The sequence below is a fragment of the Chaetomium strumarium genome (assembly GCF_033439665.1).
Source record: "Chaetomium strumarium strain CBS 333.67 chromosome Unknown B0T15scaffold_3, whole genome shotgun sequence".
Taxonomy (NCBI): Eukaryota; Fungi; Ascomycota; class Sordariomycetes; order Sordariales; family Chaetomiaceae; genus Chaetomium; species Chaetomium strumarium.
Window position 1 is genome coordinate 1651834 of NW_026944431.1, and position 14883 is coordinate 1666716.

Sequence of the window (14883 nt, forward strand, 5' to 3'; positions counted from 1 at the left end):
TCATACATACTGAACGAACTATCATGTGTGCTCATCCGATGGAATGCTGTGTTCAGCCTCGTGCTGCTGGCCAAAAGTGTCTTACTGGGCCCAACCCCCTGCCACAGCATAGGTATGCGCGTCCTGAGTTCAAGCGAATCAGCTCTTATTAAGGTTCCCTTCTGCAACTCCCAAGGCTGCGGTAACATTTGCTTCATGCAGCATATGTACCTGCTGTCCTAGGTTAATTTTTTCCCCAACCGTATTTTCTCTCTCTCCTTTTTTGAATGCGGCACAACAGCTCAGGCCTCACCATCATGATGACGGCAACATCTTCGTTTCCCGACCCAAAAGTCATCGGCACCAAGAAGCCCGGCGTATCATACACCGACCGCCACTCGGCGCGCGTGGTGGCATTCAACGCCGGAGGCGAAGTAGCCATCCTTTACGCCAAGCGAGAGAATTACTACAAGCTTCCTGGCGGCGGCATCGAACCGGGCGAGGACCATGAGACGGCGGCCAAGCGCGAGTTCCAGGAGGAAACCGGCGGGCTGATCAGGCTGCGAGGCAACGGCTGCGTGGCCGCGACGGAAGAGTTCCGCTTTCAGCAGCGGCAGGTGTCGTATTGCTACTGTGCCGACCTAGTGGACGATAGCGGGGAGCCTGCTCTGATTGAGGAGGAGCGGGAGGACGGCCTCGGCCATTTGTGGATGTCGGTAGACGAGGCGAAGAAGGCGATGGCCGCGGCGGAGCCGTCTTCGGAGTTTGGAAGGTCCGTCAAGGAGCGAGACATGTATCTGCTGGATCAGGCGAGCAAGTACTACTGTACTAGTAAGAATGAGACATCGCACGAGCGGAGGGTCCAATGTGTACGAATCTTTTAAATACTTTTGAGAATGGCGCCTGCCCTGGTGATCACGTCACGTATGAGGCCAACATCGTACGTCTCAGGCTTCCGACAATGAGTTCGGGTACCCGGATGGCCAATCGATTACTGTTACCTGCCCGGCTTTTTGTCAATCACAGATACATCGCCATCCAACTCCCGTTTACCAGAGGCAACCCAGACGATCAGCAAGCTCCCTGATATCCGACACATATGAATTGATGCACATGATACACGTAACATCCTCCCAACGCGGCAGTGTTCCCTGGCTATAACTGGTTGTTGCTAATCGATATCTCCAATGGCCACCTTATTTGAATAGATTGTCCATTTCGGAGATCTCCCGGGAACGGTAAAATCGGAACGTTGATTAGGAGCCAAGATTGGGGAAGCTCAGCCGGATAATCAGACTTATGCATGCGGCAGCAGCATGCCATATGTGAGGCGTCGTCATCGCGTATGTTATTGATAAGGGCCCTACTATATTCGTGGGACGTTGCTCAGCCCAACACCGTACATACCTCTCTCACAGTCTCACTTCGCTCTCAGATGGCCCCGGCACGAAGTGTAGGTTAGGGAAGCGAGTGTGAAGATGGTCTTCCTCGCTCCATTCCTGCTCTTCTGGAGCCTCACAAGCGCGGCCAACGTCATCCCCGTCAAGGAATTCAGAACCCTCGAACAACTCGTCGCCAAAGCCGACGCGGAAGCCCCGAGAGCCGCAGCCTACACTCCGCTCCCCCCCTCGCTCGACCCCTGGTACCGCGCCCCGTCGACGTACGACTGGACGCTGGCGGACCCCGGCACGGTGCTCAAGATGCGGCGGGCGCCGCTGCTCAACGTAACGGTCGGCAACGCGCTGCTGGCCTACCAGCTGCTCTACCGGTCGACCGACAGCCGCTACAACCCGGCCTGGGACGTCACCACGCTGTTCATCCCGCGGTGGCAGGCGCGGTGCTCGCCCTCCACGCCGGCGCTTTGCGCGCACGCGCTGCTGTCGTACCAGCTGCCGTACGACACGTGCAATGTGGACGCCAGCCCCTCCTTCGGCCTGCACCTGGGCGAGCCGTACGGCGAGATCGCCGACGCGCTGGCGCTCGGCTGGTTCGTGGCCGTGCCGGACTACGAGGGCCCCCTGGCGAGCTATGCCGCGGGCGTGCAGGCGGGCCACGCGACGCTGGACGGCGTGCGCGCCGTGCTGCAGGTCGCGGGTCTTTTTGGCCTGCGCCTGGACAGGGCCAAGGTCGCGCTCTGGGGGTACAGCGGCGGTGCGCTGGCGAGTGAATGGGCCGCCGAGCTGTCGGTGCAGTACGCGCCCCAGATGAAGCTCGCGGGTGTTGCGCTGGGCGGGCTGACGCCGAATGTGACGAGCGTGACCGAGTATCTGAACCGGAGGGAGGGCGCGGGCCTGATCCCGCAGGGCCTGATGGGCATTGCGACGCAGCATCCCGAGGCGTACCGCTGGATCGTGAGCCGGCTGAGGCCCGCGTTCAGGGCCAGGTTTCTGAGCGTGAGGCGCATGACGGCTGCGCAGGCGATCAGGACCTTCAAGTACCAGGATATCTACGACTACTTCGTCGGCGGCTATCGGGACCTGCATACGAGGGTCATGCAGATGATGTACAACGTGGACGGGTACATGGGCTACCACGGGGTGCCGACGAAGATGCCGCTGTTCATCTACAACGCCATCCACGACGAGCTGAGCGATATCCGGGATGTCGATGAGCTGGTCGGCAGGTTCTGCGAAGTTGGCGCCAACATCCTGTACCACCGAAACACGGTGGGCACCCACACGCAAGAGCTCGTCAACGGGAGGGGGAGAGCCTTTGCCTGGCTGCGGAGCGTGCTGGACGGGAGCTACGACAGCATCTACTCGTCGATGGGGTGCACCATTCAGAATGTCACGTACAACCTGGCGCCCTGGGTGGGCTGGGGCTGATGATATATCTAGATGGCTGGCAGCATTTCAGTAGATATCCATGGTACGTTCTACTGTTGCTCCCCTCTCCCGAATGGCACTTACCGAAGGCATTCATTCACATCACCCTTTTGACTTTGTCCTCGATAAAGCCTTGCCCACCTCCTTCTCCTTCTTCACCCCAACACCAGCCCACAACCAACACCCTCACCAACAATGGCCCAACCGCACTGGCAGACAACACAGCCCCATTAAACGCGTGTCCCACTGCCCCAGCTCACAGAACCTCGCCCACGCGGCCACCGAGCTGACGTGGTAGCACAGGTCACTGACCAACATCCCCCCTCCCCCGTCCCCCCACCCCTAAGCACAGCAGCAGCCGCCACACGCGCAGGTCGTCGACCAGCCGCATCACCACCGCCTCGTTGAAGGCGAACAAGCAGCCACGCACCGCCGAGCTGCGCGTACAGTCAGGAACTGGTTGCCCGGGGCTGTAGAGCGCGGACGTAGGCTTGCGGTGTGCGGAAGGTCATGATTGGCGCCGCTGAGCGCGAAAGAGCGGTTCCAGCACGAGCAGGGTGGGCGGGTAGCTGAGAGGGAGGGCGGTCGAGGCTTTGATGGGGTTCGTCGGCATTGCGGGAACTTGGACTTTTATGATGCGGGTGTGCTGCTTTTTTTTTCTAGGTTTGTGCTTGGTGGTGTTGGATAAGGTATTGTACCTTAATCAGAAGGTTGAGATGAGCTGGTTAATGAATGGGTTAAGAGAGAAAACCTGGGAAGGTGAGCTGACAGCCTTATTTTAACATTGAGTGCCAATGCGGTCATTAGATCGTCAGATGCTGCTGTTGCATTGGTCATGATCACCCAACCTGAAGCTGCGGCAAGTCATCAAGAAGCAGGAGCTGCATTTACCTATATTTCGTTCCTTCCTTCAATGCCAACTTATATATGTCTGGTACTTGTGGCGGGAATCAAGGCTGCATTAGGTATTCGGACCGTTCGTTGCGTATCCTCAAAAACAAACCTATAAAGTACCTACCTGGTAAGTTCAGAATTGGCTGTTCAAGTCTTGCGCATATTGGATTGCTTTGGGTAACTATCCTGAGACCTGTTTCATGGCATCCCCTCACTTGCACGGTTTGGGAGACCATGACATGTCTCAATGAGCATGCCACGTAGCAAGCTTCGAGTTCAAGGTTCAGGAGAAGATGGCGATCGACTTCATTCATTCGCTCTGGTCACTCAGCTCAGGGACCGACTCCACGTGCCGGCCCGAACAATCGAGGGAAGTTCGAATAGGGCCCGCCTTCCGGAACCCCCCTTTTCATGCCCATGTTAGTAACGTTAGTCTGGTACCCCAAGCGAGCCAAGCCTCCTGGCGTCGATATGAAAGGGGGCTCAACAAGTTTGCCATCGCCGAGGCTGTGCTTCGATGGTCTGTCTGTGTGGCTGGGGTTGGCAGCGACTCTTGGAATGCATGTAACGTTGAGGGCCCAGCCAGGATCGGGCAAAGGAAACCAAGACGAAGCACTTGTGTAAGCCGTGACACCACAAGCAGATTGTTTTCTGACGCAGTCTCGCATAGTTCAGGACGATTCGTTGTGTCTCTCCCTGTCTCTCCGTCGGAACGCGGGCATTGCTAATTTTGGCTGCAGATAAACCAGTAGCTTTGCTTCTTGCAGCCTGCGCTCACCCATCAACAAGTCCTAGTGTACGGATAAGTTCCCAGGTAACTGTCCAACGCTGGCGCTTGCAGGGAAATGGAACGCTGTTTCCAGCTTCCGCAGGGCTTTTAGGTTGGTTGCTAGGCTGAGGCTCCACTGCGACCATTGTTATCCACTGCGACTGTTTCGGGCCTGGGGTTACCCCCTCTAGCGGATCCAGTGTCCGCACCACACAACCTATCTCACCTCCAGACTCGATCCGCGAGCCAACTCGGGTGGCAATTGCGCCGGGAACACTAACCATCATCCTTAACTTTCGCCCGTCTTTGCATCCGTGCACCTCACCCTCCTCATATATCCGGATCGCCCTTCGTCTGCAACATCTTGCAGGCGCGACGAGACTGACCTTCTTTGCCGACGGCACACCCTCATTCGCATGATGTCGTGGAAACTGACCAAGAGTACGTTTGAACAGTCGCTGCTTCGCGCTTGAAGCGACGGCTGCCACTTTCCACTTGACGCTGTTGCTTCGGTTTCGTGCCGCCGTGCATTGCTAACGAGCCTGCCACCTTAGAACTAAAGGAGACCCATCTGGGTCCCCTGACCAGCACATTCTCTCGATCCCCCTCCACGTCGACCATCACAGACAAGGACGACAAGAGCCAGGGTGCCATCTCCGGGACGGCGACACCTACAAATGAGAGCACTATCGGTATGTTGCGATGGACTAGGACTTGGGCGTTCCCGCGTGTTCCGACTTGATCTGACTGTTTCCCACAGCGGCCTCGGAAGCCCTCTCCCAGACACCCCCTGTCAAGGCCCCGAAACCCGGCATCCTCGTCGTTACCCTTCACGAAGGCCAAGGGTTCTCCCTCCCGGAACAACACAGAAATGTCTTTAACTCGTCCCATGGCGGCAGCTCCCTGTCAACAGGGAACGCCCTTAGCATGGCAGGATCTGCCCGTCCCGGATCCGCTAAGTCGTCGGGTTTCGCTGGCGCCCGGCCACAGACCGCCGGCGGATTCAGCGGCATTCCGACCAACCACGGCCGAATCTCCACGAAGTACATGCCCTACGCGCTGATCGACTTCGACAAGGTTCAGGTTTTTGTCAACTCGGTCGAGGGCACCCCCGAGAACCCACTCTGGGCCGGGTCCAACACACAGTACAAGTTCGACGTTTCCCGGGTAACCGAATTAGTGGTACACCTCTACATCCGGAATCCCAATGCTCCACCGGGATCCGGTCGGAGCCAGGACATCTTCCTTGGCGTGGTACGCATCAATCCCAGATTCGAGGAGAGGCAGCCATACGTCGAGGACCCGAAGGCCAGCAAAAAGGACCGGGAGAAGGCAGCGACCGAGCATGCCAACCGTGAGCGCGCCTTGGGGCTCAGCGGCGTCGAGTGGGTCGACGTGCAATACGGCACGGGCAAGCTCAAGATCGGCGTCGAGTATGTCGAAAACCGGGCTGGCAAGCTCAAGATCGAGGACTTCGAGCTGCTCAAGGTGGTCGGAAAGGGCAGCTTCGGAAAGGTCATGCAGGTGCGCAAGAAGGACACGAACCGAATCTACGCGCTTAAGACGATTCGAAAAGCGCACATCATCTCGAGATCGGAAGTGGCCCACACCCTGGCCGAGCGGTCGGTCCTAGCGCAGATCAACAACCCTTTCATCGTGCCGCTCAAGTTCACATTCCAAAGTCCCGAGAAACTCTACTTCGTCCTCGCCTTCGTCAACGGTGGCGAGCTTTTCCACCACCTCCAGAAGGAGCAGCGCTTCGATGTCAACCGCAGTCGATTCTATACGGCCGAATTGCTCTGCGCCCTCGAGTGCCTCCACGGTTTCAACGTCATTTATCGCGATCTGAAGCCCGAGAACATTCTTCTCGACTACCAGGGTCATATTGCCCTGTGTGACTTCGGGCTCTGCAAGCTCGACATGAAGGACGAAGACCGCACCAACACATTCTGCGGAACGCCCGAGTATCTGGCGCCAGAGCTTCTGATGGGCAACGGATACAACAAGACGGTTGACTGGTGGACGCTGGGTGTCTTGCTCTACGAGATGTTGACGGGTCTCCCACCCTTCTACGACGAGAACACCAACGAGATGTACCGCAAAATCCTCAGCGAGCCACTGCACTTCCCAGGTCATGACATCGTGCCGCCAGCGGCCAAAGATCTCTTGACCAAGCTGTTGAACCGCGACCCCCAGCAGCGGCTTGGGGCCAACGGGTCAGCCGAGATCAAAGCACACCCCTTCTTCCACGCCATTGATTGGCGTAAGCTCTTGCAGCGCAAGTATGAGCCTGCATTCAAGCCGAGCGTGGTATGTAACAGACAGCTCTATCCCCCGGAAATCACGTGGGAAAGCGAACAGATCATACTAACAGGCATAATCCTCAGGCCGATGCCCTGGACACAGACCAGTTCGACCCCGAGTTCACGTCGGAACCGGCTCACGATTCGTACGTCGAGGGTCCTGTGCTTTCCGAGACGCTGCAGAACCAGTTCACTGGTTTCAGCTACAACCGCCCGATTGCCGGACTTGGAGATGCTGGTGGCAGTATCAAGGACCCGTCATTCGTGGGTAGCATTCAGGGCAGCTTGAGATGAGGCGACAGTGCTTTGAAGACCATTGCGGAAATTCGAGAGTGCGAGGACGTCTGTGGTGTGGTGCTGCACGCCCTTTCAAGCTGAGTTGGGCCCACCGACAGGTACTAGTAGTGTCCAGCACCTTGGCTTGACGACACTTCGACACGAACCGCAGGTGAGACACCCGGATAGCGCAGGGCGTAACCATGCATTTTCCTTGGTTGAGCGATTGGGTTTGCAATCTCCCTGAAGCGGAGAGAGTGTGCCTACCTACCTTACATTTTCAGATTTTGGGATCGGGCATGGTCACTGGGTTTCATTTTCCTTTCGGTTGTTTCTGTTGGTTCGGTGTCTGGGGCTGGAGAGAGTGTGTAGAGTAAGGCTCAACAAAAAGTCACCACCGCAAAACTCAGCTTCTGTGATGGCTTGGCAGCGGTTCACCGGTTCATCGCCTCGTCCCGTCTCGAGCGTGTTCGTCGTCCGAAGTCGGTTGAAATGGGGTTCCAAGTGCTTCGTCTTATCCACTCAATACTCGGCATCCGATCTGGTCACATCTTTCCGGTACCAATCATCCCGTCCACTATCCCCCCGCGCTAGCGAACTGAGGCTCTTATTCAGCGCACGCTCAAAAGAATTGGCTAAATCCGCGGCGGGGAGAAGTGGATGACGAGCGCTCAGAGGCGCTTGACATTCACTACCAAGGTGGGGCTAGATCGGAGATGTGTACCGTGTAAGGTGCGTTACCCCCAACTCCCAGCTCTGCTTGATAAGTCCTGGAATGGCAATTCCTCTAAAACAACTCTAACTCGCAGTGAGTGAGAGGACGACTCTCAGCCCGTGTCTACTGCAAGTTGCGTATTTCAAGAGTTTTAGTACGTGCGTGCCCCTTTCTTTGAAACCAACAAGATCCGTTCAGTGCCCCTTGCGGCACCGACTCCGTAGCTGCCGTCCGGTCCCGCATGCGGGGCACCAAGCTCTCTCAGCATATCAATCACCCCACCTTCATGCCTCCTGATGTCAACATTCCACTCATTCTCACATAAATCCGGCCCCAGCAGACAGACCTGAACTCGTCACACGCCCACCCGCTCAGAAAACGATACATTGAGGAAGAGAAACAGCCAGAGATCAGCCAGTCTAGAGAGCAAAAGGACCTCGTCGATATGGCCCCCGCAAACACCCTCCCCGCATGGGCCGACCTGCAGGCTCACCACGACAAGGTCGGCAAGTCGTTCGTGCTCAAGGATGCCTTCAAGGCGGACCCGAAGCGCTTCCAGACCTTCTCTACCAAGATCACCCTCCCTGCCGGCATCTCGACCGAGCCCAACGGCACCGAGATCCTGTTCGATTTCAGCAAGAACCTCGTCACTGAGGAGACCCTGAGCCTCCTGGTCAAGCTTGCCGAGCAGGCCGCCGTCGAGAAGAAGCGGGATGCCATGTTCGCCGGTGAAAAGATCAACTTCACCGAGAACCGCGCTGTCTACCACGCCGCCTTGCGGAATGTCACCAACCAAGAGATGAAGGTCGACGGCGTCGACGTGATGAACACCAAAGGCGGCGTCAACGAGGTGCTGGAGCACATGCGCGTTTTCTCTGAGCAGATCCGCAGCGGCGAGTGGAAGGGGTACACTGGCAAGAAGCTCACCAACATCATCAATGTTGGCATCGGAGGTTCTGATCTGTAAGATGTCCGATGTTTTGTTCTCGGTGTTTGTTGTCACGAACGACGAACGAGACTGACCCTGGTTCGTGTGGCAGCGGCCCGGTTATGGTCACGGAGGCCCTCAAGCACTACGGTGCCAAGGACATGACGCTGCACTTTGTCTCGAACATCGACGGCACCCACATCGCCGAGGCCCTCGCAAACTCGGATCCCGAGACCACTCTCTTCCTGATCGCCTCCAAGACCTTTACCACCGCCGAGACGACGACCAACGCCAACACGGCCAAAACGTGGTTCCTCGAGAAGACGGGCGGCAAGGGAGACATTGCGAAGCACTTCGTCGCTCTCTCCACCAACGAGGCCGAGGTGACCAAGTTCGGCATCGACGCCAAGAACATGTTCGGCTTCGAGAGCTGGGTCGGCGGGCGCTACTCGGTCTGGAGCGCCATCGGCCTGAGCGTCGCTCTGTACATCGGCTTCGAGAACTTCCGCAAGTTCCTGTCGGGCGCCCACGCGATGGACCAGCACTTCCGCACCGCGCCTCTCCGCGAGAACGTCCCCGTGCTTGGCGGCCTCCTCTCGGTCTGGTACTCCAACTTCTTCAACGCGCAAACCCACCTCGTCGCCCCCTTCGACCAGTACCTGCACCGCTTCCCGGCGTACCTGCAGCAGCTGTCTATGGAGTCCAACGGCAAGACCATCACCTCGGACGGGTCGCCCGCCAAGTACACGACGGGCCCGATCCTGTTCGGCGAGCCGTGCACCAACGCGCAGCACTCCTTCTTCCAGCTCGTGCACCAGGGTACCAAGCTGATCCCGGCCGACTTCATCCTCGCGGCCAAGTCGCACAACCCGGTCTCGGACAACCTGCACCAGAAGATGCTCGCGTCCAACTACCTCGCCCAGGCCGAGGCCCTCATGGTGGGCAAGACGGCCGACGAGGTCCGCGCCGAGGGCAACGTGCCCGATAACCTGGTCCCGCACAAGGTGTTCCTCGGCAACCGGCCCACGACAAGCATCCTCGTGGGCGGCGCCATCGGTCCCGCCGAGCTGGGCGCGCTGATTGTCTACTACGAGCACCTCACCTTTACCGAGGGCGCCGTGTGGGACATTAACTCGTTCGACCAGTGGGGCGTGGAGCTGGGTAAGGTGCTGGCGAAGAAGATTCTCAAGGAGATCGACGAGCCTGGCGCGGGACAGGGCCACGACGCCTCGACTGGTGGGCTGCTGGGGGCTTTCAAGAGGTATGCAAACCTTTGAGGAGGCCAGAGGGGTCTGAGCTGGAAAAGGAAACATGAACAGCATATTTCGTCAGGAAACCATCTTATTGTAGCTTGAGAGCGGGTCCGCGAGAACCAGGTTAAACTTCCTGCTTAGATAGAAGGAGGGCAACAGGCTCTCATTACACAAGCGTGCCGCGTACCGAGGACGGTGTCATATCTGTTGGCTCTTGCCTCCTATTAATGCTCAGCCTTTGTCAACATTAGCTGGTGAACCGCCTGGCTTTACGATCCAGGCAAGAATGAGCTTACTCCCATTAACAGCGTAGCACGGGTGACCTCCGCCGAAGCAAGCAGCAACAAGCAATCAAAGCCAAGGACGGTGGATGTTGACGGCATGCAGGACCCAAGAACAGAGGGCCCGGACAGAACCTTTTCTTGTTTCATTTCCCATCCCCAAAGGACGGGAATGATCTGTGTAGAAGAAAGCTACGGTTGCCTTTCTCTTCTTTCCTCGGTTCTCTCCATGGATCATCCCTTTTCCCAATCTGTGTGTGTGTGCCTTTGCCTGCCCCCCAATTCCCTGAACAAACAAAGAACCGATTATGAGCAAAACCACAAAACCACAAAACCGACCCGGTCCCCTATTTCCCCGTCCATGAACCAGTAGTTACTTAGTCCCAGCCGCCGCCCCGAGTTTGCTTTGCTAAAGCCGAGTCCAAGAAACAGAAAGATGAAGAAGAGAAAAAGGGTTAAACAACAATCTTCCCTTCCTTTTAGTCAGAGACAACATCACAAATCACAAGACCCCAATGTGCAATGTAACGCCGCCGAATCAAAACCAGAAATCGTCCATGAATACAGCTGAGAGGGGTGATGGTAGAGGGTGGGAGTGGAGCGCTTGTTCGGTCAGAGCTCATCGACTCGCATTGTTCGCCTATGGAAAAGCTGTTTTGGTTTTCGCATAGGGCGACTGTTGGCACGGGTGCCGGTTCCCGTCTCCGAAGAATTTCTCATTGTAAAGCTTCTTCCCACTTTCCTCCTCCAATTCAAGATACCTCCCCACTTAGCACGGCGGCCGATTTACGGGGCGGGGCCCTTCTTTTCCATCCTCCTAGTGATAGTTGTTGCCCCACCCCGAGGCGCGTTGGCATAGTAACTACCGCCAAACCCCTGGGCGCCATAGCCAGCCCCATAAGTGTTCTGGTGGCTCTGCGCGCCGCCTGCACCCATGCCGTACCCACCGGCACCAGACTGGCTGCCGTGGAGACCGTGGCCCTGCATATGACTTGGGTAGCCGTAGGCGCCCATGCCGAGACCGCTCTGCTGGCTCGACTGCGGAGGCGGGAGACCGGCCTGCCCAGGGCCGTTATTTGCCGCTGAGCCGGGTCGAGCAGCCGCACCGAGTGAGGGGCTCGGGCCGCCGGCGGCCTTAGAATCACCGAAGGGCTTCAGCTCATCGGCAGATGGGCCAGCACCAGACTGAGAGCCAGGAGCATTGAAGGACTGCCCGCCCTGCGACTGGTAAGCTGAGCCGCTACGACCGAACGTGTCATGCACGCCACCGAAACCACTGCCAAGACCCTGCTGGGCCGACTGAGTTGAGCCAGCGCGTCCGTAATCGCCCAGGCCAGCACCTACACCGCTATCCCGATGCAGGGCGGACTGGCCGAACGCTCCGGCAGGGGATGAGTAGCTATGCGGGCCCTGGGGTGTGATACCGTACTGGCTAGGCTGGTAGCCTAGGCCACCCTTGCCATACGGCGCGCCATAAGCACCTTGGTTGTACCCCTGGTAACCACCCATATAGGCCGAATAGTAAGGGTTTGAGTAGTAGGGATGCCCGCTGTACGGGTAATCATGCGGCTGTTGGCCGTGCGCTTGAGCTTGTGTGCTGGGGCCGCTGGGGGCCTGACTGGCGGTCTGAGTGGGGGTAGGGGCGCCTCCGACCTGTGACTCGGTGCCGGCGTTGCTGCCGAAACGCGGCTGTCCATGCTGGGCACCGCTCTGTGGGTATTGACCCAAGCTATCGTTCTGCGGCGCGTTATAGCCGCTGAAAGAGCGCTGCGGCTGCGACGACAGGGCATCCTGGCCTTGCGCGCCTTGCTGCTGGCCATAGTTTTGGTTGTAGTAGTTGAAGCGGTTCTGATGGTCCGCGGTATAGTAGGACGAGAGATCGTTGGAAGCGGAGCTGAAGGGACCACCGGGCTGCTGCTGGTTAGGTGCTTGCGCCGCTTGTCCCTGGGCTTGGAAGCCGCCTTCGAACTGGTTCTGTGCCGCCGAAGCGACGGCAGGCTGTTGGCCGAACGGCTCAAATGGCTTCGTTGTTGGGAAAGAAGACTGCTCCTGAGGAGCGGATTGGCCGAAACGGCCAAACGGCTGGTTGCTTTCAGAGACAACAGGTTGTGCGGATACTGATAGTGAGTTGGTTAGGATATGAAGAGCAAATAGTACGGTTGGAGAGGGACACTGGATACAACATACCCTGTGAAGTCGATGTAGTCTGATTCGGCGGTGCAGAAGCTGCAGCTAAATAAGGGTTAGCGGGGAGAAGAGCCATCGGAGGCGGCAGATAATCCATACCAGCAGGCCCTGTGGGAACCTGGGTGGCGACGGGTGTCTGAGCGGCAAACGCATCAGGAACGGTCGTAGGCTGTACTGGAGGGAGTGACGTCCTGGGGTGGGTAACGGGCGAATCCTCCGGAGGCTGAGGGCGAGTCTCGGGCGGTTCCTCGGCATTGTCGACGTCTTCATCGTCATTCAGGCTGAAAGCCCCGAATTGCACTGAAGCGCGATCAACGTGATCAAGACTACCAGGCATGCGGACAGGCTCAGCCTGGTCAAGCATGCGCCGAGAATGGTGAAGCGGCGTGCGAGCAGCCGGCTTTGTCGTAGCGCCGGTCCGCGCAGCCAGGTGTTGCTGCTGCGAAGCCGAGAGAGGGGTGGCTGTTGCGCTAGCTGCCGCACCACGCGGATCCCAAGAATCGGCCGCTTCGCTTGCGGCGGTCTCCGTTTCGGGGGGGTGGGACACATCGGTGACCCGGTCAAGGTTCTTTTCGGTAAGTTGGTCCTTCGAAGGTTGCAATGCGACTTCGGGAACGACGACGTTCGGCACAGCCGGCACCGCAGGGACGACTGGAATGGCCGGGGCGATCGGCTGGGTAACAGCGGCAGTATCTGCAGCCGGGGCTGGCTCGTTCGTCGGGACCATAGCTGGCTCGTCACCGGAGGTAGGGAATTGAGGCCCAGTATTAACTGCTTCTGCAGCGGACGAAGGTTGGACAACAGGTTCGGAGGATTTCGTAGCGGGCTCCCTCGGCTTCTGAACCGGCTTGGGGGTGGCTGATTGCCTCAACATGCTCGCCCAGGTAGTCTTACCCCCCGCGGCAATCGTCGCCGGCTTGGGGGTTTCGATTGTGGCACTGGGGGCATTCACAGTTGCGGTAAGCGACTCTGTCAGGGCAGCCTCACTTGAGACAGCCGACTCTTCAGTTTGCTTAGCGTTCCATTCTGTTGACTCCGCAGTCGGGACCGAGAGAGGCTGGTTTTCCTTCATGCGCGTCCCATTCGTTGTTCCAGGGGTGGACTTGCCACGAGCAGCGCCGCGACCGCCTCTCTCAGTGGCTCTGCCACGGCCACGACCGCTGTCGGCACCGCGGCCGCCTCTGGCATTTCGTGAGGTACCCGTAGCAGCGGGTTCGCCGGTTGTAGTCGTGAAGGTGTCTGCTTTGCCCTTCCGCTCCTTCTTTGGTTTGGAGACCTGGCCCCACTGCGAGATCGTGCCTACCGCGACCCGATCACGTTAGCCCATCATAACATCTGACGTAGAGCACCGTGTACCTCAACGGGTCAAAGGTAAAATTGCAGCGACGTGGAAATTGGAGTGGGAAGATACGGCATGAACACTGGGTTCATGCACGAGACAAGCAGCGAGGTCAGTTTACCTTCAGCAATCCGGGTAACAGTCAGGTTTTCGTCCCCGTCGGTCTCGCGCAAAGCAAACAAAATGTCGACGTCAGACCAATCAGGAAACATCTCTTTGATGATCTGGACCTTGTCGCCGTAGTCCTTCCTCAGTTGGCCGACCTCGCCCTCATCCTCGAACGTGGGCAGAGAGGATTGTGTGTTCTTGGAGTCGCCGTTGGTGGCAGCGGGCCGAGAACCGGCGGCGCGACCCCCTCCCCGAGTCGCAAAGTTGCCGCCTCGACCGCCGCGACCAGAGCCTCTGCCCCGCGGGGCGGCTGGTCTGGGCTGTACCTCAGTCATGCTGAGATGTGAAGTGTGTTATTCGAATCGGACGCGGCGATCGAATCGCGTTGGGATGGCAAACCACGAACTGACGGCGGTGAGGAAAGAAAGGAAATAGAGCGGATACCCGATTGCGAAGAAATGTGGTTTCGCGCAGGGCAAATCGAATCGTGTGGTGGTGCGATCCGTGGATGGACGGATCAGGTGTTGACTAAAGGGAAGGAGAACAGAGTGTGCAAGTGCGGAAAGATGAGGCGAGGAGGCGTCGAGTTTTTTGCCCTGGCCGAAAAGGGTAGTAGAGGTAGGTTTCAGTGCCAGCTGTAAGAGGGCGCAGGTGTTTCCAGCCTCGAATGTGGATCTGATCAGTGCGCTTGCACGAGCGTCCTATACAGGCAGCACCTCACCTTCCAGGCTGTATGTACGTCACTTATTATACTACCTCCAGCTCATGTACATTATGTCGCGACGTCATGACTACCTTAGGTCGTGATTCATCAGGCCGAATTGCAACAGTGCCACCGGTTGCAAGGCGAATTAGCTATTGGAATCCGCATCAAAGTGGTGACATTGCCTGGGGGTCCGAGCGTTTCCATCTGATCCCATGGCCCTCTCAACCCCAAAGTATCGGCCGGTGATGAACATTGTTACGATTGGCCATGGTCAAGAGCTTTGGCTGGCCAGCTGCCTCGGGCAATGCCAATGAGCTCAT

The 14883-nt window shown here is 57.9% G+C and overlaps 5 protein-coding genes across 5 annotated transcripts; 4 read left to right on the forward strand and 1 right to left on the reverse strand.

The window, feature by feature from the left end:
* Positions 1-296: 296 nt before the first annotated feature.
* On the forward strand, positions 297-1066 carry B0T15DRAFT_484051 (NUDIX hydrolase domain-like protein; the record flags this gene model as incomplete). The annotated part of the gene is made up of 2 exons (XM_062866201.1): positions 297-796; positions 1006-1066. 2 exons carry the CDS (start codon positions 297-299, stop codon positions 1064-1066), a joined length of 561 nt encoding a protein of 186 aa, XP_062722570.1.
* Positions 1067-1160: 94 nt separating this feature from the next.
* On the forward strand, positions 1161-3149 carry B0T15DRAFT_153627 (secretory lipase-domain-containing protein). The gene has a single exon (XM_062862026.1). It carries the CDS (start codon positions 1458-1460, stop codon positions 2802-2804), a length of 1347 nt encoding a protein of 448 aa, XP_062722571.1. The 5' UTR covers positions 1161-1457; the 3' UTR covers positions 2805-3149.
* Positions 3150-4655: 1506 nt separating this feature from the next.
* On the forward strand, positions 4656-7264 carry B0T15DRAFT_152721 (kinase-like domain-containing protein). The gene is made up of 4 exons (XM_062862022.1): positions 4656-4908; positions 5022-5159; positions 5228-6777; positions 6855-7264. Exons 1-4 carry the CDS (start codon positions 4884-4886, stop codon positions 7062-7064), a joined length of 1923 nt encoding a protein of 640 aa, XP_062722572.1. The 5' UTR covers positions 4656-4883; the 3' UTR covers positions 7065-7264.
* Positions 7265-7952: 688 nt separating this feature from the next.
* On the forward strand, positions 7953-10167 carry B0T15DRAFT_152723 (Phosphoglucose isomerase). Its single transcript, XM_062862023.1, has 2 exons — positions 7953-8724; positions 8802-10167. The coding sequence occupies exons 1-2, from the start codon at positions 8207-8209 to the stop codon at positions 9964-9966; spliced, it is 1683 nt and encodes a 560-aa protein (XP_062722573.1). The 5' UTR covers positions 7953-8206; the 3' UTR covers positions 9967-10167.
* A 784-nt stretch (positions 10168-10951) lies between these two features.
* On the reverse strand, positions 10952-14391 carry B0T15DRAFT_152734 (uncharacterized protein). The gene is made up of 4 exons (XM_062862024.1): positions 13871-14391; positions 12510-13709; positions 12411-12455; positions 10952-12340 (listed from the first exon to the last, which is right to left on the reverse strand). The coding sequence occupies exons 1-4, from the start codon at positions 14190-14192 to the stop codon at positions 11010-11012; spliced, it is 2898 nt and encodes a 965-aa protein (XP_062722574.1). The 5' UTR covers positions 14193-14391; the 3' UTR covers positions 10952-11009.
* Between the last annotated feature and the right edge of the window lie 492 nt (positions 14392-14883).